We start from the raw sequence: 24,811 nt of genomic DNA, 5'->3' as shown, positions 1-24,811 counted from the left end.
CAGATCCCTTTGAAAAGGGAAAGAGAACAAGGATTTGTTAATTCCCACATGCCAGGCACTGCACTAAGTTCTTTACAGAGTATCTTATTTGGACCAGCAGTTGGCAGCTGTCCTGGATGTGGTCACCTTGCCCACCATAACCTTTCTCAGATTTCTCCTCAGTGACCAACACCCAGAAGGTGCTTAATAATTCGGTTCAATAAATATTAATTAAATCTCTAGTGAGTAAGAACTACAAAGTGTTTGCACTCAGAAGGCTGTCCATGGGCCAACAGGTCCATAGATAATTAAACACTAAAAGTAATTTTAAAAGTAAATTTAAAAGGGTTTTAAAAGGAAGAAAATACAAGTCCTGAGAAAGGCTTTCTTCAGAGCTATTATTACTGTTGTCGTGACCATGAGGAGTCCCCAGGCTGAGCTTGAAGGGAGCTGGGAGTTCCCAGAGGCAAAGGTGCAGAAGCAGGGCCCGGTGGAAGCCTCTGCAGCCGCACAGATGGGGAGGGTGACCCCCCTGAGCTCAGAGAACTGTTATTAGGCTACTTGGGCTGGGCCGTACATGACTAATGGGACCTGGTTCTGTGGGGTTTTAGTTGCCAGGCTGAAAGGAGCTCGGGTTTCAGTCTGAGGCTACAGGAGCTGAGGGGTGATTCTGCCATGCTGGGAGTGCTCTGAATCCCAGAGTGCGTGGGATGACCCTGCCAGGAGACAAGTGTGTTCCTTGGCGTCCATCCCAGCGAGCCCCACTCGGCCTGGTTGGAGCCTTCCAAGCCCGCGGTAGATTTGGGGTGTGATTGTGACTTAATGAGAAAGTTGCCAGATTTGTTCTAAATGATCTCATTCTTATTCTTCTCGTTTCCATCCTATCATTGCTCACTAATATGCCATGCTGCAGATTAGGATGCTCTAATTTCACAGAAAATTAACCAGAATCTAAAATACCCATTTGAAAACATGAAATTCAGAAAATTAAAAGTCTCTTCCTTGGGATTCTGACTCTGAAACTCCTCTCACGGGCTCCCAAACATGGCGAGCTCCTTCCTAGTCAGTGTTGACAACTGACTCATTGACAAATGATGGTGGCTGGAACATTGGATGGAGTGTTGGATTCAAGATGACTTGAGTTCAAATCCTGCCTTGGACACTTATTTGCTATGTGCTCCTGGGAAAGTCACTTAACTTTTTTTCAATCTCAGGTTCCTCATCTGTAAAATGGGAATAATAATGCACTCATCTCACAGCATGTTGTGAAGATATGTTGTAAAATGCTCAGCAGATATTAAAATGCTGTATAAATGCTAGAAATTTTTATTTTAGGCTGAAGATCTCATGTCCTTTTTGAAAGGTTCCAATTTGATCCAACAAATCCCTATTAAATGTCTACTATGTATTGGTTTAGGAAGTGAACATACAAGGACAAAAAGGAAGCAGCCCCATCCTCAATGAGTTGATATTCTTCTGGAAGATTTAAAGAGATCAGTATAAGCAGAAAGGGACAGCTAGGTGAGGCAGTGAGTAGAGTTGGGAGCATCTGAATTTAACTACTAATTATGATCCTTGGCCAGGCACTTAACCCTGCTTGCCTCAGTTTCCTCATCTGTAAAATAAACTGGAGAAGGAAATGCCAGACTACTCCAGGATCTGCCAAGGAATCCCTAAATGGTGTCTGCAAGAGTCAGACTTTACTGAAAAATGACTGAGCAGCAACACAACAAAGAGAATGAGGATTTTTCTGTGGCACCATGAGGCATGAGGAACAAATGAACCCATTCAAATGTTTCCAATCATTTGGGTTGTTTGTATTTTCATTGAGAATGGGGAAGGTAATAAGTAAAGAGACCAGTTAAAGTGCATTTTGCTTATAATTTCAGAGCCAGGAATTCAGCTAGTCTTTACACTGGTTTTCATGAAGACTTTTTTTCTTATGATAATAAAATAACATGTTGCATTGTCCTGGACCGACCGACTCAGTCTGGTTCCTTCCTCCTCATCCATCTTGTTAAAACAAGCCAGTGCATCAGTACCCTTTGGAACAACAATCAATTTTTGTATTTCAAGACTCTTTAAAAATAATTTTCATATTTTATTATTATATTATATATATGTATATATAATTATGTATAAAAATATAATTTTAACTTTTTTTTTTTTTTTTTTTACCATTTTGCATTCGATCGAGACACTTGATAGTATGCATTCAGATCATGCAGCTTGTACAATTCATGACAACAGCCTCGGAAGCAGGGGATCTTTCATCCTTGTTTTAAGATAGCAATAGAGCGTGTTCAGTTTTCAATAAAGGCCATTGGCTGAGGTGTGTGAAATGCGTAGGTGTTAGGTCTAAAGGCCGACACTGTTGTCACCATGAATGATTTAAGGATGCTTTTAATCTCCCGTTCCCAGCCATGCAAGCTTATCTGTAGCTTTGCCAGCTCAGACACTAAACTCAATCCTCCTTCACTGACTCAAGGTTCAAGTTCAAGGTCATATCGCCTGAACTCTAGCAGAGGACATGATTAGCACCTGTAATCACAGGAAAACAGTGGGCATCTCTCCGCAGGGACCTAACAGTCTCTGACTGTATCAGCTCTCTCAAAGGAGAGCACAAACCTTAATCTAGGACTGACATTTTAGATCAAAAGCCTCGTGTAATATTTTTGCAAGTGAAAATGTATCAGGGCCTTATACTATAGTAGCCTGTTATTAGCATTAATCATTCTGTCTGGATATTCCCCTTACAGATGATTCAGACCATCAAGACTTTAATTGAAAATGCCGATTCTGTCTACGAGAAGATCGTACAGTGTCAGAAGGCGGGTAAGTGACAATTTGCTTCTGTTTCTTAAAATAATAATAAAAAATAAGGGTGTGGCCACTGTCCCGTACATTGTACAGAATACTGCCATTTCCTACAGAAAATTCAGATTTAAAAAAGGAAACTTTGCAATTATGTAAAAGAGAAGAAGAATCCTTTCCTCTCCAAGTTGACGTTGGCAAATCTTGAACTCGTGATCCAGGATTTCCCCATACATATTAAGGAGGGCAGGGCTCGCACAGCTTGGCAGTGAATGACCAAGACAAGGTAGTATATTAAGAATTGGGCAGCCTTTGAACTCACTGTAACCTTTACCAAGATTTGGAAGTTTTGAACACTGCACTTCAAGTGCTGACATGATTTGCATTCTCGTTCTTTTTTGCGGATCTGGAAGACAGATGTGTAGAGAATTTTGAATAGTGATAAATAAATATGATTTCACTCTCCCATACCACAAACACACTCTACCCAATTTCCATATTGTAAAAAATTGGAAGGGGCAGGGGAAGATAAGGGAGTTTATCTAATCCTGGAAAAACAAAAAGAATATTGTAGGATTCTCTTTGCATTTTAAATTTTGCTCCAAGTGTCAGCTTTTAAGATTCAGTTCAATCAAAGGATCAATCAGTTAGCATGTTTTGATCACCTTCTGTGTGCTGAACATGGTGAATTGCTGGAGTTCAGGAGTTCTGAGCTGCAATTGGGTGTAGAGTCTGGTCTAAATGTGGGGAGCCTTCAGGGAGTGGAGGATGCTGAAGGAAGAAGGTCCTGCCCAAATGAGGAAAACAGGACAGGTTAAAGCTCCTGCAACAATCCTTCCTGGGAATGCCTTGCGAGTGGCTCTCCACAGAACATCCAGTCTCAAAATAAGAACATAAATGAAACAAGCTTTTGTCACAGCTCAATATTATCTTATAAAGCACTTAGTATAGTGCCTGGCCCCTCATAGGTGCTCTATAATCACTAGCTGGATTAACTATAATAATAAAAACAATAATAATTATTATTATCAACTGAGGATTTAGAACTATAAGAGACCCTTGTCATTCGGTCATTCAGTACGTCTGACTCTTTGTGACCTCATGGATTTGTCCATGGGATTTTCTTGGTAAAGGTACTGGCGTGGTTTTGCCATTTCCTTCTCCAATGTGTCCCCATTTTGCAGATAAAGAAACTAAGGCAAACAGGATCATACAGCTTGTAAAAGCATATTTGAACTCAAGTCCTCTTTATTCCAAGCCCTACCTACTTGCCCCTTAAGGAACCTTTGTGTTTTTGTTGTTGTGGTTGAGTAGTTTTAATCACATCCAACTCTCTGTGACTTTTTTTTGGGGGGGGGGGTTTCTTGGCAAAAATACTGGAGTGGTTGCCATTTCCTTTTCCAGCTCATTTTACAGATGAGGAAACTGAGGTAAACAGTGAAGTGATTTGCCCAGAGTCAAACGGCTACTAAGTGTCTGAGGCTGGGTTTGAACTCAGGGCCCACTGCCCTACCTCCTGAGCCTCCTTGCTGCCTCCTAGGAGATGGGGGTTATTTTCCAATATGAATGAGGCTCCTGTAGAGGAGGAAGATCCCTCCTCCTTGAAGATTTTTAAGCAAAGATGGAATACCCACAAGTCAGTCCCTTGGTTGGGCCAGATTGCCCCCGAGGTCCATTTTGGTCCTGTAATTCAATAGCTGCATGATTTCATGATATTCTTTTGTCTTCATTTATCACGGATCCTGCATTGTCCTTGGGGAGGCCTTTCTATTGCAGGTGTTGGTACCCAAGGCTGTAGGTTACCAGCAGTTTGATTCTCTGAACCTTCCCAGTATATCTTGGGATTTACTGGCTAGATTTCTTTCTTAAGGACTATGCCTTGAACCAAAACCATGATTGGCCACCAATAGATCCCAAGCCAAACCCCATAGGTCATTGTTTGGGTCCTGATTGGCTAGAATTGAATGTAAAAGCAATCATTTCTGCTCTGGCCAGAAATCCTGAAGGTTTTCTCTTCCCAGATCTATCTATCCATCCATTTATTTATTTATTCATATATTTATTTATTTATTTATTATTATTTAGTTAGTTTCTTATTTATTCATTCATTCACTCATTTATCTATTTGTTTATCTGTTTGTTTGTTAAAAAGGAAATTATTTGTTAGATTGCTACCCATTTTGTGGGTGCAACTTTAGTCAAACTGAGACCTTTTGAAGACCTTAACTTAAAAAGTTCCACATCTCCCACTGTATCTTCAGTCATCCTGATCTGTCTCTGGCCACTGGACTCAGATGGCTCTGGAGGGGGAGGTGAGACAGGTGACCTTGCCCAGCCTCCCTCACTTAAATCTCATTCACTTTCATGTCACGGTGTCACTCCCTGATGTCTTGGTCCTCCTGGAGACGACGATAACAACAGTATTGCCAGAATCCTTGGGGTTTTCTGGCTGGGTGGGGGATTAAGGAACCACCACAGAGATCAGAAAGACTCTCTGGGTTTCACAGTTGCTGCTGGGGCCTAGCCACCCACACAGCCCTTCTGTTCTCCTGAGCATTTATTTTAAAGTCTCTTGATCTTTTGTTTCTTGTGCTTATAGTTACAGGCAAGGACTGATAGTCATTAGTCATATCAAGAAATGCTAATTTGTGTCAGAAAAAATAAAAGCTGGTTCAGAAGGGATTTGCACCAGATTCTCATTTTGATAGGTAACTGTAATTCTATCAGCAAAGCTTTAATCTGGAAACTACAGTGACGGAAATGCAAAGCACCCGAAGAGAGAGGATTATTTTTCGGTTCTTTTTTAACTTTTAAAATCTGATTCATCTCTGGCTTCCACAAAGGTTCCAGAGGTTGAGACTCAAGGCTGAGCAAGTTGGTCCTTGAGGACCCCAAAACTAACATGTAGTTGGAGCAGGGTAACCACAAAGTAATTGGTCTTTAGCAATGGTAATATTGATGCTATTAGACAAGCTTCTTGGGAGCAAGTTTCTTTGTATCCCTATGGCTTAGCTCTAAATACTCGTTGCTGTGACTGGGTATAAATTCAGAGGTGAGTTAAGTGAGAGGCAGTATGATGGCAGGGTATTCTGGAAGGAGTACTCCTTTGGGAGTTAAAGGTCCTGAGTTCAAATCCTCCTACCTGGAAGCCCGACCTTTTAGCTTTTGGGACCTTAGGCTCTCATCTCTAGAACCAGAGGGTTGGATTTCATGACCTCCTTCTACCTCTAAATCTGTGGCACTCAGCTTAGATAAGGTCGCTCCTGGGCAGGGATGTGCTGATAAATGTTTAACAACTAGCTCTCAGTGTCGAGGGAAATATAAGTAGGATGCACTTTTAAGTTTAGTCTGCCTTACTAACATTTTCTGCATTGCTTTCTTAAATCAAAGCCATCAATAAAACAATAAATCAAGCCCTGATTTGTACCATTTGCCAATATTCAAGGTGGAAATGTCCACACATAAATAGAACAATTGTCTCCTGCCAGCCTGTTGAAACTGGCTCCAACAGGCTCCTGGGGATATAGAAACACAAGCCAGGAGACTGGGGATTCCAGATGGAGACACGGAGGGAAGAAAGGAAGAAGGTTGGGTTGAGTCGTGATAGAATTTAGGATTCTTTCTAAAAATGTGTATGCAGAAATTCGATGGGCATAAATAACATCAGGTAATCAATAAATGTCAAGGAAATGATGGACTTGAGAGTAAACTGCCTCTGAGAAGAGAGAGGAGTTGTGATCTGTGTTGAAATTGTCACCCAAAGAGATCCAATTTCCTTGGTAATGATGGAAATTAAGAAATATAAAGAGGAAAAACCACTTTTATTGCATCTCTATTATCAACCCCATAGTGCCCAGCACTGTGTTTTACATCTGGTTTGAGAGTAAGGGTAGATTTGGAAAGGGAACTAGTGGGTAAATTCCAGTATGAACATGAGCCAAAACAAACCAAATGATTATGAATTTTTACTCACCACTTGTCTAATAGGTATCTAATTTGTATCCCCAGTAATCAATCAACATTATTTATTTATTTGTTTTTATATTTGTTATATATATTTTATATTATATATTATATTTGTTTATATATAATATATAGATATTTTATATTTGTATTTATTATATTATGTATAAATATAAATAAATAAAATAAAGTTAGGTAAATAAATATATTTATTAAGCTGAGCACTGTACTAATACAAATCATTGTAAGAAAGTAGTTCGTGCATTTGAGATGGCTGGGCTAAGTGATTTCTGTCAGGAGCCTGCCATGGTATTATCACTCCATGATGGAAGGGGCTATGTATGGAATCCTGCCAATGCACTATAATACAGCATGAATTGGGGGAGAAAAAACTTCAAAGTGTATCGCTCTCAGGAATCCGACGGATTCACTAAGTTTGTCTGGAGTCAGAGCTGGAAATTCTTTTTGGGCCAAATTCAGGTTTAGATAACTGGAAAGTGCCAATGGGACCGCAGAGTTGTCCATCCTGTAGAAAATTTAAGATTATAGGATTGTACCTAGAAAACTCGGGTGTGGAGATATGGATTGGGGAATTAAATGTATAGAGATAATGTCGCTCCCTTTAGACTGTAGGGCAGGCCCAGACTTCCCGGTTATTAATTGTGTCCCTAACACTTTGCACCAGGTAAGCGCTAATAAATGCTCATTGGAGTGGATGATAATGGGAGCTAACATTTACACAGCACTTTAAGACACTTGAACAATGTTTTCTTATTCACTCCTTAAACATCCCTGGAGTCAGCTCTCCGAGCATTCACTCACCAAGGCCTTCCAGCAGTGGAGGACCTTTGGGGCTGGCCATTCCATTGGGGGATGGAGCACAGCCCTGGGCCTGACCACGAAAGTGCAGAGAAAGCTGTCCAGTACCTCTCCCACCCTTCGCTCCTAGTCTTGAGCTCTGGCCATCTGGCTTAATAATGAGAAGGTCACACTTTGGGAATGCCATGAGGAAAAAAAGCCCAATTTCAAAGAGCTATGGAGGGAGAAGCATAAAGTCTATGCCATTCACTAAAGGCTTATCATTGAAAGAATGGAGAAAATAGGACACAGGAAGATTAAACTCAATTCCATCTTTATTCCTTTTTTAATCCTCTTGCTGTCCCCCTTTATTCCCATGCATGTTGTAGATACGAGCCCCTTCTTCCTACCTGTCTGCTCAGAGGTCTTTCCCTGCTTTAAATCTACAGTCCTATTATATTGGATCTGTTTTGTTAAAGAATTTTTGGGTCCAGAAGGCTTAAGCACAGGTGACTTGGAAGAAGATCTAGGAGAAGAAAGGGCCACTTTCTGCTAATCCACCAAAGGTGGTGCTGGGGAATTGGATAATTTCTGGACTCCACCTCATCCATCCAGGTTCAAATGATTTGTTTGAGAGATCTGGATTAGCTATTCAGTTGCATACGAAGCAGGATTTAACAGCTCAAAACCAATCTTAAAATAATCTGGCCTTTGTGGGTGCCAAAATTGTTTTGGAAGCCAGCCAAGAAAGAGATTTGAGCTACAAAAAAAAAAATAATAATTAGGCACTTTCCTATTTTCTTTGGAATTATGGTTGTAAAGCCCACATAATAGCCCACCCAAACTCTACACAATTTGATCATTTTGACAAATTGTGTAGGATTCAAAGGTAGCATATTTTAATAGATGTTACATGGGCGTCTGTTCTGTAGCAAAGCCTACTCTTGTAGAGACTTCCATGTAGTTGTTTTTGTTTTTTAAATTTGGAGTAGGGTCAAATTTTCATATATTCATCATTCTTTAAGATCTGTTCATATTCACCATTTGCAAGGCTTTCCAGTTTATATTTTGTGTCTATTTTTGCATCTATGAAGTGTGTGGCAAGTGAGATTTTTTAGAAAGGCAAAGGAAAATTTTCACTAGGAAAAAAAAATGGCTTCACATGTATCAAAGTATGAAGCCAGTATGTCTCCTTCCTGAGCTATATTAGGAACTCAGGTCCTAATAGAAAAATTTTGGGAAGAGTTTATGTGTATAACATACGTTATAGGATATATATTTATGCATGTGCATAAATATGTTATTATACGTTATATATTATATATAAAACCAATGTAGATATAGATGTTTATATATTCACACACATATATACATATGTATGTATTTAGACTTCACAGAACAAATCCCAATGAAAATGTTTGTTCTATTTGGCAAGACTAAATAATTTTAGTTCAAAGACAGAAAGAGGGGTAAAATGCAGTTCTGATTGGGTCTTGTTTCTTTGGGAGCAAAGGTTTCTTTCTCCCATCTTTGCCAATCACAATAGGCGACACTTTAAAATAGTGTGTGGCTTTCCATGCCCAGGGCCAGCCTCTGTTTTCTCATGGGATGCAAAGTACCTCAGAGAAGTAAAAGTATCAGCCATCAGCCAGGGCTCTGAGTACTTCTCGGTACATTCCCTTACAGCTGGTCTCAATTGTAAATAGACTCCAAGTATACTCAGTGACTGCTAATGTGCCTTGTTAATTTAATTATGTCATCTTGAAAAATTTGTAGCTACTCAGCAGTGATCAATTTTCATAAAACTTAATATTTCTTTCATAAGCTCACAAACAGACTTGAATTAATGTCATTAATTTTAAACCCTTATCCCACTCACCTGCTCCAAAAGAAAGACCTTAAGGTATTGTTTAAAGGACATGGTCTTTCTCAATAATTTAGAAAGCATATATAACAAAAACACACATCTACAAAAAGAGACACGAGTGCTTTAGGTTCTCAGACACAGTGGGAAATGGTCACCTTCCACATCAATAGAGTGATTTTTAAATTTTAGTGAAGTGCTTTCATTTGAACAGGTCTCATTTAGAAATTTACATGATATGCCTGGCATCCCTCCCCAACACTTGGCTTTTTATATTTAGCTTTAAGGGGATGACAGATGCGTTTTTCAGGACAAGTCTGAACTTTAGGATTGAAGGGAAGCCCTTCCTGGGAAGAAAGATCTAAAGCTGGAGTGGACTCAGAACCAGCAAGTTCAACCCCCTTCATTGTATATGGAAGTAAAAGCTTACTGATGACATAGTCACCAGCAAGTCAGGATCTCCTCTGTAAAATGAGAATAGAATATTTGGAGGCTGTCAGCTAGCATTTATTAAACACCTACTGTGTGTCAGACACTGAGGATACAAAAAAAAAACAAAACAAAAAATACGCTGCCCTCAAGGAGCTTACAGTCTATTAATGGAAGTGTGGTGAGGATAAAAGGAGATTGGAATTGCTTTGCTAAAGCATTTTGAGCAGAGGGCATGAACTTTAGCTTTTCTTTTTCTTCTCAGCTCTGTCAAGCGGAGGCCCCCAGGCAGATTCAAACCCAGGACTTCCAGACGGAATTTGTACTTTCTCTCAGGCTGCCTCCCAATATGATCAGAAAAACATGTAATTATTTCCGTTAAACAATTAACTTCAAGGCAACCAGTTATCAGCGTCTGTAACACTTTGGAAAAAATTACACATGTGGAGGAAAATCATCTTAATATTTAGAAGTTATTAATATAGAAACAAACAGCAAAAGATTTCGGTGGGATGGAGATAACAATTCCCACCTCAGCATTCGCCAAGTTTCTATTATTGAACTAGAGGCTTTGGGAATGTCTGGCCGCTGTCTTTAAGCAGCCGCATGAAAAACTGATTGCCTTATTGCCCACCCTTCCCATTCCTTTCTGTATCCCCAAGCAAGAGTTTTCAGATAGTGCCCCCAGGAAGCATTAATTCAGCCTGTCCTGTGTGCAGGAGATGTGTGTGCTAAGGATGAGGGCTATCAATAAGAGCAGAAAGAGAAGCCATTGCTGCCCTCAGGGAGCTTCCACTTTAAGGGGAGTCCCTTTCATCTCCAGGACTCTGGGACTTCTTGCTTCCGGTCTCTTCCCTCCTTTGCCCCAGGCCATCTGGCCCACTATGGACAGCGGCCCCCGGTTCAAATGTGTCCTCTGAGTGAAACTACCTGGGACGGGTTTGGACAGATCACTTAAGCGCCTTCAATTCCCATAGCTGGAGTAGATTAGTTAGCCTCTGGGGTCCCTTCCAGGTCTGGGCCTACAATTCCATGATCTCCTATGTATCCAGCTACCGTGAGATGCTTCATTTCTTGTTCATTTTAGAGATGAACAGAATGGATCACTCAGCATTGAAAGTAGGATTTGAACCCAGGACCTCCTGACTCCAAGTCACTCTTCTATCTCAAACTTTTTCTGATCCTCAGCCTACTTCTCTCTCCTCTCACCCCAGGCACTTTATCAATCTTTTGCTTGTAATTTGTGCATATATATGCACATATACATACATACATACATACATTTTTTCCTCTGTATATAACGGAATATAAGTTTCATAAGGGCAAGAACTACTTCACTTGTTTTTGTACATCTGGCATTGTAGTATTTACTTAATAAACCCTTATTGGTTGTTTGAATTATTCTCCCTGCAGAGGCTGCTTTGTAATTGTATTCTAAAAGAGCATAATAGTTTAGATGCTTTCTCATATTATTATTTTTACTTCATAACAGTTTTGCTCACATGTCAGTAACATTAATTTTAAATCATTTAGCAAATATTTATCTAGCACCTACCATGTGCAAAAGCAGGGTGCTTGGTAGATTCTGGGTGAGACCCAGAGTGTAAACAAGATTAATTCTCTGCCCTCAATGAATTTATTTTCCCATGTGTGTGTGTATTTGTGTGTGTGTGATGAATCCAATTAACTGAGTTATTATTATAAAGTAATAGATCATAAGCTACATGAGGTCGGAGGAAGGAATAGTGGGATCGGAGAAGGTCTGATGGATGAAGTGTCATGGTGGGTGAGCTTCAAAAGATGGAGAGGAATTCAGTAATCCAATCCAAGGAGTGGAAAGGAAGGTATTCCAGACATAGGGAATAGTGTGTACAAAAGCATGGAGCACCTGGGAGAATTGTATGTTGTGTCTGGAGGATGAGTAGGTTTGTTTCACTGGAGAAGAGCATCCATGGAGGGGAGTGATGAGAGATGAAGCTGGAAAGATTGGGGGCTTTTCTGATCTCACTCAATGGGCATTAGGGAACCTGGATAGGGTTTAGAGAGGTGACATGAATCCATGAATAAGGAACATTTGTCTGACAATACTGTGGTAAGTAAAAGGAGAAACAGAAATTCTTGCCGTTGTTGCTGGTGAATTGTTCAGTCACATCCGAGTCTTTGTGATCCTATGGATTGTTTATATAGTGGGCCAGGTCCTCCTGTCCTTCACTATTTCTTTCCCAAGTTCAGGTTCATTGTTTCCATGACACCATCTATCCATTTCATCCTCTGCCATCCTTTTTTTCCTTTTTCCTTCAATCTTTCCCAATATGAGGATCCTTTTCCATGAGTTGTATCTTGTCATGATTTGGCCAAAGTATTTACATTTCAGCTTCAGCATTTGACTTCCTGGTGAATAGCCTGAATTTCTTTCTTTAGGAATTAGGAATTTCTTTAGGAATACTTGGGATGAGACAATTGTGACAGTTTATACCGATAGGAATAAAAGTGTGTAATAATATCATGGCAGATGCAAAGAGAGCTGGGAATGGATTCAGTGATATCGGGTCTATAAAATCAATAGAACTTGTGAACTCATTAGCTATGAAAGGGAAGGAAGGATAGATTGTCGTGTTGAAAGAAATGTGCCTTCTTAACAAAAGCCAATATATCGTCAAGAAAACACAGAAGATTATTTGGCTAGCCCAGGTTTTAAGGTAACAGATCTCCAAGTCCATAGTTCAGAATTCTAAAATACCTATTATTTTACATAGTGAAGTCTGAATATTCCCCACTGTTCAGATACGTATTTCTGAAGACATGAGTGCTGCTCTATATCTCCAAAGCGAGCTAGGAATAAAGAGACGGGGAACCAAAACTCATGAAAATGGAGTCCACTTTACTGTTCAGTCTTTTTTTCTTTCCCTGAGGCAATTGGGGTTAAGTGACTTGTCCAGGGTCACACAGCCAGGAAATGTTAAGTGTCTGAAGACACATTTGAACTCAGGTCCTCCTGACTTCAGGGCTAGTGCTCTGTCCACTGCGCCACCTGGCTGCCCCCTTATTGTTCAGTCTTAAACACTTACATGGGATATAAGTCTATATGGTAAATATACCATACGCTCACAAAACATACCATACACATATCAAGGTGTATATGGCACACGCGCAACTCTGTTCCACAGCTGCGTTACGTGGCCATTCCTCCCTGATGTCTCTGGTTTGTGTCAGGTAGTCCTAGTCACTCTTATCAGATTGATGGTTCCAGGCACATCCTGTTATTGCAGATGCACGTACATATTTGTGCTAGCCTCTGGGAGTAAATAGGGGTCACGGAGAAGTGACCCAAGCACGTCAGCAATACCAGTAGGGTCAGAGGGCAATGCCGTGACCTTCCCACAGTCACTGCTTGTGATCCTCAGCACCCCACGATGCTAAGCAGAAAAATCCGGGCACAGGAGCACCAGGCCAATCGTATTTATCGACTGACTGGTAACATCGGCTGTCATCTGGTACATTAATTTATCTAAAATTGTATTAATTCCCCTCTCCAGGGCTGGAGATGCTAATTCTGGAAACAAAGTGCTATTCAGTTAAACTTACATGGGAAGCAAAATCTTAGGGAATACTTAGGTTTTGTGATCCTAGGGGAGAAACCAGGACTTAGGAGTTGCATTTCTGACCCATTGACTGTTATGACTTTGGGCAAGTCAATCCTTTCTCAAGGTTGTGGTTTCCTGTAAAAAGCTTATTTGTAAAATAAGTTGGATTAAGTGACTTTTAAGATTCCATGTAGACTGTAGTTGGATGTAAATTCCATTTTTTAAAAAAAATCTTTCCAGTCAGATTCCCTGCTCAAGCCCTTGTTCGTAAAAGTCAAATAAGTAAAATGGATAAATGGAGTTGAATAAGGTGAGTGACGTGGATAATAAACGGGCATCTCGGTAAAGTCCAGCTTCTTAAAGGCCTGAAATGACGTGTGATTTCATGCATGTGATTTCCTCTTGTACAAATTCGTTTTTTCTTGAGGAGATGTGGGGCTAAAACCCCACGGCCAGATAGCGATCCACTCCCCTTGTCTGTCAGGGGAAGGTGGGCAACTGATGAGATCACAGGAGCATGGAGGGCACATCGTATGTCAGAGGACCAAAGGGCAGAGGGGCGAGGAATGCTGACGAAAACGAGAAGAATGGGGTTTTAAGTAAACTAGAAAGGAGGAGGCTTGAAGAAGGGTCGGGGATGATGAAAATGGAAAGGCACCAGAGAAAGAGAGAGCGTTTCTCAAATCTTGTCCGACTTCGGGGATTCTCAGCCGGCTTCTCGCAGCTTCTCATGGAGGGTTATCAGCTGGCTCTTCATGGGCAAGGAGCTACAGCTGTAAAAAGCACACAGGCAACCGTGTCCATGTAGTAGACAGATGTGACCCATCTCCCTCATCTGCAAAATGAGGATAATAATAGGTTACCCTCGCAGGTTTGTGAGGATCAAATGAGACAGTAGATGCAAAGCACATTATAAACCTTAAAGTTCTATAGAAAGGAGATATATGTATGTATATATACATATACACATGTATGTATTATATATGTATGTATAAGGTATATATGTGTGTGTATATATACCGACCACATATTATTTATATATTTACATATATATCCTTTATATACACACGCAAGTACTTTGCAAACCTTAAAGTTCTATGTAAGGGATATATACATACATATAAAATTGTATATACACACTACACATATATTATTTATATATATGTACATACATATCGTTTCTATATACAGACATGTACTTTGCAAACCTTAAAGTTCTAGATAAGGGAGATATTTTTATAATGTATATGTGGACACACACAGTTTCTTTACACACACACACACACACACTGACGTAACTTTACACACACCTGGGGCTATTTCCGGCCAGGTCCAGTTAATGTGCCGTTGCTAAGAGTCTCTCACAAGTATAGCTGATATCTTTATGAGAACATAATACAGATGAATGGGTCTGCATACACATGGGGAATGTCTAGTCCACACATATGTAATCCATGTTACATACGACAGGCACACATACGCCATGTGCATGTACCACCGGTACGCTTGTCGAGAAATTTGTGCCTGTTGTTTTCTGCCATTGCAGCCAGCACAGACAGGAACGGGCACGAGCTGCCAGCACAGCCGGGGACCCCTTTTGTTTCAGGACGGGTACCAGAGTGGCCGCTATTGGCTCCATGTTGGCCAGGAATGGCGAGCCTTGCTGGGCCCCCAGGACACCGGGCCCAGCTCTGTGCCGCCTGATATTATTTTAAATAAAGGATGAGATTTGTAATTATGTGTCCTGCACCTGGCCCTGTATCCGGCACATTAATAAATACATATTTGTTGGTCAGTTGAGTGATGATTGCTGGGATCCAAAAAGACTTGACGCTCTATAGAACATTGCAACAGACTGGATGAAATGAAATTGAATAAGTTTAATTGTAAAATCTTGTTTATGTTCAAACCTCTCAAGTTCAAGATAGAGGAGGCGGGGCTAGACAGCAGTGGGAGGCGGGCTAGGCAACAGTAGGGTGGGGCTAGGCAGGAGGAGGAGTGGCTAGGCAACAGTGAGAGGCGGGGCTAGGGAGGTAGGGTTAGGCAACTGTTCTGTGCCATGATCCCAACGTTTTCCTGGGCTGTGAACTAAACATTGGTCCATAGTTTAACAGAATAATAGAGTTTGGTGGGGTGGATTAAACAAATCTCAGAATGAATTAAAGACAGAATATCCAGAGGAAGAGAAATCATGGTCCTAGTGTACATGGAGATCCCACATTTAAAGCATCTTCCATTTCTGGTTTTGGAAGGACATAAGTAGAGACCTTCTATCTTTACCCATCCTCTAAAGGTGTGTCTTTCCCTTTTTTCCTCCTTTTTTAGTGAGGCAATCAAAATAAGTGACTTGGACAGGGTCACACAGCTAGAGCCGCGGGTCTGAGGTCGGATTTGCACTCAGGACCTCCTGACCTCAAGGCTGTGCCGCCTAGAGCCCCTTCCTCCTCTTTCAGTGCTAAATCTTTGCCCCTGGTCTCATTCCACCCCTTTTCTCCAGAAACAACCCCATTAATCATCTCTTTTCTTTCTTGTATATTTGGTTCTCCTTCTTCTCCAGCGGGTTTTGCCTTTCCCAGTAAGACTCTTATATTTCCCCTAATGTGAAAAAACCCCAAAACAACTTCACCAAAACAACACCCACCCTTCTGCTACTGCTGTATCTCTGTTCCTCTTTCGCTGGGAAATAACATCTAAATTATAATTATTATCAAAGCATGACTTGGAAAATGAAAGATCATTTTTAAAGCATGATTGCATGGAGTGAGCTGTAAGTTAATAGAATATTATAGAAAATGATAGGGAAATCATATCAGACCAAGCTATGGTATATAATTATTAAAAATTGTATATAGAAAAGCAAGACCTAAATAGATTGGTAATGAGGCATCATGAAAATAGTCCTGCAATTAGAGCCAGAAAATGGGGGTTCACTTTATTCCCTCTGTGACTGAACAAATCACTTAATCGGGACTTCATTTTTTTCTTACTTCTTAAGAAAAACCAGGGTTAGAAAAGATGATCTACAAATCCTGTGATCCTATAAATAAGGCTGAGACATAGGATATTGCCATTTTGGGGATCCTTATCTTTTTCTGTTTTGTGCTGGTCTCTATCACTACTACCTATTACAGTTCTTATTAACTTCATTGAAGTGCTTGATGTCTGGTAGATATTTAATAAATGCTTGATGTCTTGATGGGCTGATGTTTAAAAATAAAGATAAAAGGAAATGGGCCATTTTTATCCCTGATATTCTTTCAAGGAAGCAAAGAAGACACCAATCATAACTCTATTTCCATATATTTCAGAGGGCCCGGTATCTCCGGGAAGTAAACACTGCCTCCATTGGCACAAATTACAATATGTCTCTGCTTTTTTCATGCTGTGTAACTCCTGTCCAGGTTCCTTATAAATTCTTCACAGGGAGTGATTCACTGCTTTGAGCATCTTCTTCCAAACTTCATATCACCTGGGTACTAGAGCAGCTACTGCTGGTCACTACATGATCAGCCAAATTCCTTGATCTTTTTCATCTAAAAATCTATCTAACTGTGCAATAATGTATCTAATCTCTATCCAATCCTCAAATACAGCTTGAATTTGGGTTGATTTTTTAAAAATATGATTCCAATTTTAAATGGTAGTCACACAGATCTTAAAGACTCCATTTTAATTGACCCTATGATCCAGTCAAACAAGGCTTAGATCAGAGAAGGACATCACAGGAGATAGGACATCAGAAATTTCTTAAAAATAAAATATAGATTTCTCTTGATTCCATCATTCATTTCGAGTCAAATCAATCAAAATGGGTAAGGATTTAATGAGTCTGAAACTTTTGAAACACAAAACACTACTAATTAACAGTATTATAGTATTTTATATATATATATATATATATATATATATATTATATATATATATATATATATATATATATATATATATGTATATAAAATCAACCACCATTGAGATTTCTTTTCTAGGATTGGTAGCATCCTTGATGTTGACATTAGATGTGATTCCTTGTTATTGTTCTCAGAGTGTGGGATAATGCTTCTTCAAAAGGTCTGGGTTTGTTTACTTTCTATGGGAAAAGATTCATCTCCTCCTTTCTCTCTTTCTCTTCTCTGCCTAATACTGATTACCCCCCATCTCTTTAGAATCTTTTTCCATTATCGTCCCTTTGCTGTATGGGAATCTTATCTTCTCTAATAAGCAATAGGATGGAAAATGTTCCTCAGACAAGGTAACTTTTGCTTTCTCACATGGCAGGAAGACATCCTTGTCATAAGATTATATTAAGGGAAATGACTGCCATGGGCAGGAAGATGAACAAAACACAGGCCCTGCCTGGAACGGGTCTTAGTGTATACCTATTTCCTGAGTCTGAAGTTGAACAATGCAGCTTTCTGACTCTCCTTAGAAACTGCTTACATGACTGACACAGCAAAATGTTTCTTTTGCATTATGTCTGTTTACTTGGGGATTCTGGGAGTGCTCATTTTAAGTCAGTTTATACATTCTCTACCTCACTGTTAACCTTACTAATCTCCTAGATGCTCATAATAAGCCTTCATTTTTATAATCTACCTCTTCCCTTTTTAGAGAAGCCAAGGTGCGAAAATTTAGATCTTGGAAGCCCATAGACCATCAGAGATTATATCTCAGTGACCATCCAGACAAATCATTGAATTTTGAAATTGAGAAAACTGAAGCTCAGTGATCAATTGCCCAGGGTCATTAAACTAGTTATAGTCAGCAAAGTTGTCTATTTGAAACTTTGATTGGGGTGTTGCCACTTATTGTTAATATTTTCAATTTTCCATGCTAATGAAAAAAAAGAAGAGTAGATATCAACCTGTTCACTGAAAAGTAAATAAAATTCCTCTTTTAAACGGGTAGATTTAGGCCTCTTCCTCTATAACTCATGTTTCTGATATAAATCCTAAAAGCTAACCCGGTATCCATCTGGAGTATGGGAGTTGCAGAGATAAGAGACAGGATGCCCAGGAAACCCCATGGCCCTGATGATCCAGGGAGCCCAGAGCATTCTCCTTAGCCTCTCTGCATTGTGTGGGGGTTGTGATGAGATGAAATGGTGGTAAGCAGTCAGTTTGTTAATTCTCCAGATAATTGAATCAGTTTTATTAATTGTTGCCCTGTCTTGAAACCAAGAGGCCCCCTTGTGCCCTATTAGGCTGGCAGGAATACAGACAAGACATACTTCCCATGAGGCAGCAAACCAAGACAGAATTGGCAGCTCTTCCCACTGCATTTCACTTTACACTTAAATGACACCAAAGAAATAAGATCTCTGTCAATCACAACACAAACAGCAGGCTATTTACAGATGCTCTGAAAAGAAAAAGGCAAATTGAAGTCGAGGGCCCTAAATGAATGCCAGCCATCTATGAGGAGAGAGCACGGAAGCTTTGCAGCAATGCTGACAAGAGACTTTTTCCTTCTCGGCACCATCTGACAGACTTGTCCATCTCCATCTTCTGAGGTGGCTTTGGCTGCCAACGTCTTTCAAAGCCTCTAAAATAGCAACTTGGAGTTCCATCTGTCTGTGGAAAATTCTCTCTTCCAAAAGTACAGAGATTTTACTCATTTTTTTTTATTTTCATTGCTTATCACTCACCTTGGTGATCATAGTAATGTTGGTGATCCTACTCAGGTTGTAATCTGTACACTTCTCAGCTGGGGTACTAAGCTCTTTCCTTGCCCACAAATCCTATAGAAAGACCCATCCAAGGTGCTGAATCTCCTTGAGGGTACAGGCTGTTGGTATTGCTTGTATTTGTATCCATAAGTCTATGTGCTTCTTAGCTGGGGTAATAAGTCCTTTCCTTGGGCTTATAAAAAGGACCTATCCAAGGTGCTGAATCTCCTTGAGGGTACAGGCTGTCATTGCTGTGTTTATTTCCCTAAGTCTTCACCCAGTGCCTGGGACCCATTTAGTGTCTCATAAGTGCTCCAGCTAGCTAGCTGTTTGTCTCAATGACCAGCTCCTTCCTTTTCTTTTCTTTTTCTTTTCTTTTCTTTTCTTTCCTTTTCTTTCCTTTCCTTTCCTTTCCTTTCCTTTCCTTTCCTTTCCTTTCCTTTCCTTTCCTTTTCTTTTCTTTTCTTTTCTTTTCTTTTCTTTTCTTTTCTTTTCTTTTCTTTTCTTTTCTTTTCTTTTCTTTTCTGCAAAGGCAATTGGGGTTAAGTGACTTGCCTAGGGTCACACAGCTAGAAGTGTTAAGTGTCTGAGGTCAGATTTGAACTCAGGTCCTCCTGTTTTCAGGGCTGGTACTCTATCCACTGTGCCACCAAGCTGCCCCCCCTTTTCTTTTCAATGCAAACTTAAGGTTTACGTTTATCTCTTTTGCTATTATTTGTACACATGGCATTGTTGGTAATATTCTTCAGTCTGCTTATTGCCAACTGTGACCAACTGGAATTGAGATTCCTCAGAGAAAGTAGTTTTCTGTTATTTAGAGTCTTAGAGCATCACCAGAAGAATGAGGGTAAGAGGGAAGGAGGGTCTAAACCTATATTTTGATTGTTGTAGGGATCTCATGATGAGAAAACTTATCTACCAGTACAAACCAACAATTGTTCATTATAGAGACTTGATCAGTACACTCAGTGGTTAAGAGACCTTCCCAAGGTCACATAGCCTGATGTTAAGACCACAGGTCTAGAGTTAGATATCAGAGGTCACGTAGTCCCAAATCCTCCATTTACAGATAAGGAAACTGTGCTTCAGTGAGATACCTTATTCATGAACCATCAGTCTGGAGCTAGGAAGGACCTCAGAAGCCATGTAGTCCACAATCTTCCACTTACAGATAAGGAAACTGAGGAGCTTTAAGTAATGTCTAGATCACACAGGGAGCTTATGACAGAAGCAGGTCCTTCAACTTCAAAATCAATGCTGTTTCATCAAAGTAGGAGTCAAACTTAGGTCTTCCTGACTCATAGAACAGCTATTCTTTAAGCATGGCATAATATTACTGTCTTTAGAGGAGGCAGTTTGGTATCATTGGAAGTATTGTATGTTTTTCTTTAACAAATATACTTAAATGTCCCCATTCTTAAATTTACTTAAATGTCTTTGTGGCTTGTAGGTTTAAGTGACACAGACTGTGCAAAGTCACCAGCCTCACTTTCTCCAAGAACCCTCTCGGTCCAGTAGCTAGATGTAAATTAGGACAACTGGAGAGTATGTGGCTAGTGAACAGAGTGCCAGGCCTGGAGTCAGGAAGATCCCTTTTTTTTGAGTTCAAATCTGACCTCAGATACTTACTAGCTATGTGACTTTGGGAAAGTCACTTAATCCTGTTTGTCTCAGATTCCTTATCTCTAAAATGGGCTGGAGAAGGAAATGGGAAACCATTCCAGTATCTTTGCCAGGGAAACCTTAAATGGGATCAGAAAGAAGCATATCACTGAAATGACTCAACAACTTAAATATTCTAGGAAACAGACTTCATTTTACAGTCCTGATGCCAGTCATTTACTTGTCATGAGAATGAGATTTAGAGAGAACAAAATTAAGGACAGAGAATTATTCTGATAGAACTAGGCAGTTGAATGTCACATTGGATAGAGGCTGGACCTGGAGTCAGGAAAACCAGAGTTAAAATCCAGCCTCATGCTCTTACTAGCTGTGTGCCTCTGGCCAAAACCCCTGTCTACCTCAGTTTCCTTCATTATAAAATGGAGATAATAACACCAATGTGGTTGTAAGGATAAAATGAGACCATATCTTTAAAGCAGTTGATAAATGTTAAAGATTGTAAATGCAAGGAGGCTGACAAGCTGCTGCATGAGATGATGTCCTTGTCTCCCAACAGACTAGTACCTTAGCCTAACATACTTTTAACTCAAGCATTATTCCCTTGATTTTATCAAAAACCTATCTTTTAATGACTCCAAATGCTTCATACAGAGTGTTTTAGGAAAAGACAAAGTAGTGAGTATCTGAACCCTGGTGCCCAAGGCTTTAAGACTTAACTGCTTACATGTCCCAACTCTTTCTGGTTCTTTCTACCAAATGGAGACACTAAAGATGAAGAAGAAGAAGAAATAAGTAATACCTCCATTTAAAACTGGTTGCCTTATCTCTAATCAGAACATGACACCACTAGATCCCTATTAGTCACAAAATGGATCTCCTGAAGTACACATTACTTATATTCTCACTGTCTGTTTCCATTGGGTTGGAACCAAAGACTGTATTTTGCATAACTACAACTTTGAATAGTATGAATTTAATATACATCATCATTTCAGGGGATTTATGAGTTACACTAACAGGGATCTTGTGGTGTAATAACAAACTGTTTATTGTAGTGGTTATTGCCAGATTTAATCTTAGCAAGTCCTGGGTTCAGATCTCATCTCTGACATTTACTAGCTGTGGGAAACATTGGATGACTGGTTTCTTCATCTGTGAAGTGGGCTTATTAATAACCCCAATTCCTCCCCTTCAGGGTGTGGGGTAATTTAAATGAGACAATGTGTATTTAAAAGTGTGTGTCACTTTTGTGTGGTAGATTTTTTAACAAACCTGTGGTTTCCTCTAGAGCAGGACTTCTTAAACTTTTTCTTCTTGTGGCTCCTTTTTACCTGAGAAATTTTATGTGATCCTGGGTAGATATAAAATACAGTAATGAATATTCAAATCATTTACTGATAATAAATCAAAATTTCAGTTAAGAGATGCTGTATAGGCTCATGAACCACATATTAAGAAGCTGGGGTTTAGAGGGTGCTTCTACTAAGAAATGTCTCCTTCCAGTGCAGATCAACACATGCTCTGCAGTTTGTAGTCTGAAAGACTTCAAAGTTGAATGACTTTTCCAAGATCCCTACAGTCAGTATGTGCCAGAGATGGTACTTGAACTCAAGTCCTCTTGGCTCCAATGCCAACTCTCTGATCACCAGAGAGTGGTGATCATACAGTATTAGAGTAGACCAATTCTGCTTCACTCCCTTTTCTCATTCCCTATGTGACCTCCAGTGCTCCCTCACCTGTCAGTTTTGATGATAATTATTATGTTCTTGGAATTTGTACTTTAAGTGTCAAAGCCAAAAAAAGCCTGTTTAATCATTTTTCTTTCTAGGATCTTAACACAGTTGATTTTGCCATAAATCCTTTAGTTGAGCCCTAAATAGCTAAGTTATACAGGAACTGATTTTACCATATGGTGGGACAGATGCATTGGAAATTGCAAAACCCTTCAAAATGGGAAGAGTTTTGTTGTTTGTTTTCTTTTTGCACTCAGGTATAAAACAATGGAGGCAATGAATGACCTGCCTGCTTGTGGCTTTAAAAATAAAAGCTCTATTTTAGTTGTGAAAGGCAGAAGCAAGGTACCAATCACTTCAAAAAAAATCAAGTAATTAAGAATGACTTGGCACCTTGGGTTAGACCAGGGCACCTGTAATGTTCTCTTTTGAGATTTTCTTGGGGTCTCTGGGAGCAGCCTTCCTTTAAGTTCAGTAATCACCACAAGTACAGCCAGATTAAAGTCCAAATCCTTTATTGTCTCCTTTCCTGGGGCCTTGGCTAGCTTTCTTGGAGGCCTTATCTTGGTTTCAGTGGAGGAAGCGCAGGAGGACAGGCCTGCCACCCCAGGGTGTGAGATGGGATCAATGAATCCGAGTCCCAGGACTTGTGCCTCAGCCTCCAGTGCGCTTCTAGTGCACTTGTCCTCTGTGGCTCTCAGTCCCTGCTTATGTGCTCCACACTGAGCATACACCAATCATTTTATCACTAGGAAATCATTATTTGTTGTAGGATTAAATCCATCATATGGAACCATGCTACACTAGATAACTATTGTCTCTATCAATTCCACTGACTTAGTACCTTGTTTCAAGTTCAGAGCTCTGGCCCACAGCTGTATCTAGGGAATGTTCCCTAAATATGCATCAAGTCCCCATGTTGTGGAGTTAGTCCTTTTTTCAGGACCTTGGAGAGCACAAAACTGTCTTCAGAAAGCTTAGACTCTAAGAGAAATGCAAGAAGCATACAGAGATCGGCTAGAGTGTGGTAGATTTCTGTGTGGTAGACACTAGATGCTTCTGTGCTAAAGGTGTTGGGAGCGAGACAGTGGCCGTTGGGTAGTTGTCTGAGAGGAGATCACTCTCAAGTCAGCTTTTAAAGGAGCTGTTGGGTTAATTCAAGTGCGGTGGAAGGAGCAGAGTCCCAGTCTTGAAATTTGACTGTTAATAGGGATCAGCTGACCTGGAGAGCTGCTAGTCCCCCAATGAATGTAACCCCTTGAGGGCAGAGCCTGTTTTTGCATTTCTGCTTGTATCCTCTTTGCCTTACACAGTGTTTTGCACACATCAGATGTTTAATAAGTGGTTATTGAATTCATATCATAGAATTTCATACTTGAAAGGTATGTAAGTGACTGTTTAGTCCAGTCCATAACCCCACTATACATAGAACAATGACAATAATGACTAGGATTTATATAGTGCTTTTAGGTTTGCAAAGCACTTTAGAAATATTTTTTGCTCCTCACTGCAACCCTGGAAATAGGTGTGCTATTATTATCCCTGTTTTGTAGATTAGGTAACTGAGACTGAGAAAATTTAAGTGACTTGCTAATTCATCTCTCAGACAGACCTGAAGATTGGGTCTAACCACTGCTACATCCTGCTGACAGGTGGTGATCCAGCCTCTGATGAGAACCCATCACCTTCAAGACTGTCTATTTTATTTTTGTACCTTTCTAATTATTATTTATAATAATAAAACCTCGACGGTCTATTTTATTTTTGTACCTTTCTAATTATTATTTATAATAATAAAACCTCCTCATTTTGTTCTATGCCCCACAGTGAATAAGTTCAAAGAATAAGGAAAAATAATCATCTTTACGATATTTAAATGGTAAGAACATAAGATTTAGATTTGGAAGGAACCCTAACAAAGTAGTCCAGCCTTCTTATTGTAAAGATGAGAAAACTGAGAGTCAGAGATGTTAGGGGCCTTTCTTAAGAAGAACTGAATTTGAAAATATCTTGAAGGACCAAGAATATTTTTGCACCAGTTGATGTACCTGGTTTTTCTAGGGTTAAGGTCACACAGAGAATGAGAAAAGGAAGTGAAGCAGTATTGGTCTACTCTAATGCTGTTGAGGTTCAAAAGGAGACCCCAAGAGGCTGGGGTCACAGACCAGTGTTGTAAGTTGTCTCAAAAGTTTTTGCAGACTTGAAGTCATTTCCAAGTCAAGAGTTAAAGTTTATTGTCATTATAACATTTAACCAGGCTGAGTTCCAAAAGGATTTAGCAAAGAACCAGGAGCAAGGAGACAAATTTATCCAGTTCTTCCTGTCACTGATTGGCTCATTTTATGGCCCAGACATAGAA

The 24,811-nt window shown here is 39.9% G+C and overlaps 1 protein-coding gene across 3 annotated transcripts in view; it reads left to right on the top strand.

Annotated features, from left to right (window-relative positions):
• Positions 1-24,811, top strand: part of PLCL2 (phospholipase C like 2) — a 216,904-nt gene that overhangs the window by 170,013 nt on the left and 22,080 nt on the right. For all 3 annotated transcript variants that reach the window (XM_052001846.1, XM_052001848.1, XM_052001847.1), the window contains one exon: positions 2,739-2,814. In XM_052001846.1, coding sequence (XP_051857806.1) covers positions 2,739-2,814 — 76 coding nt within the window. The remainder of the gene's footprint in view (positions 1-2,738; positions 2,815-24,811) is intronic.

The sequence above is a fragment of the Antechinus flavipes genome, chromosome 5, assembly GCF_016432865.1.
Source record: "Antechinus flavipes isolate AdamAnt ecotype Samford, QLD, Australia chromosome 5, AdamAnt_v2, whole genome shotgun sequence".
Lineage (NCBI taxonomy): Eukaryota > Metazoa > Chordata > Mammalia > Dasyuromorphia > Dasyuridae > Antechinus > Antechinus flavipes.
The sequence above is the reverse complement of the archived record's forward strand: the minus strand, read 5'-3'. Positions and strand labels throughout refer to the sequence as shown.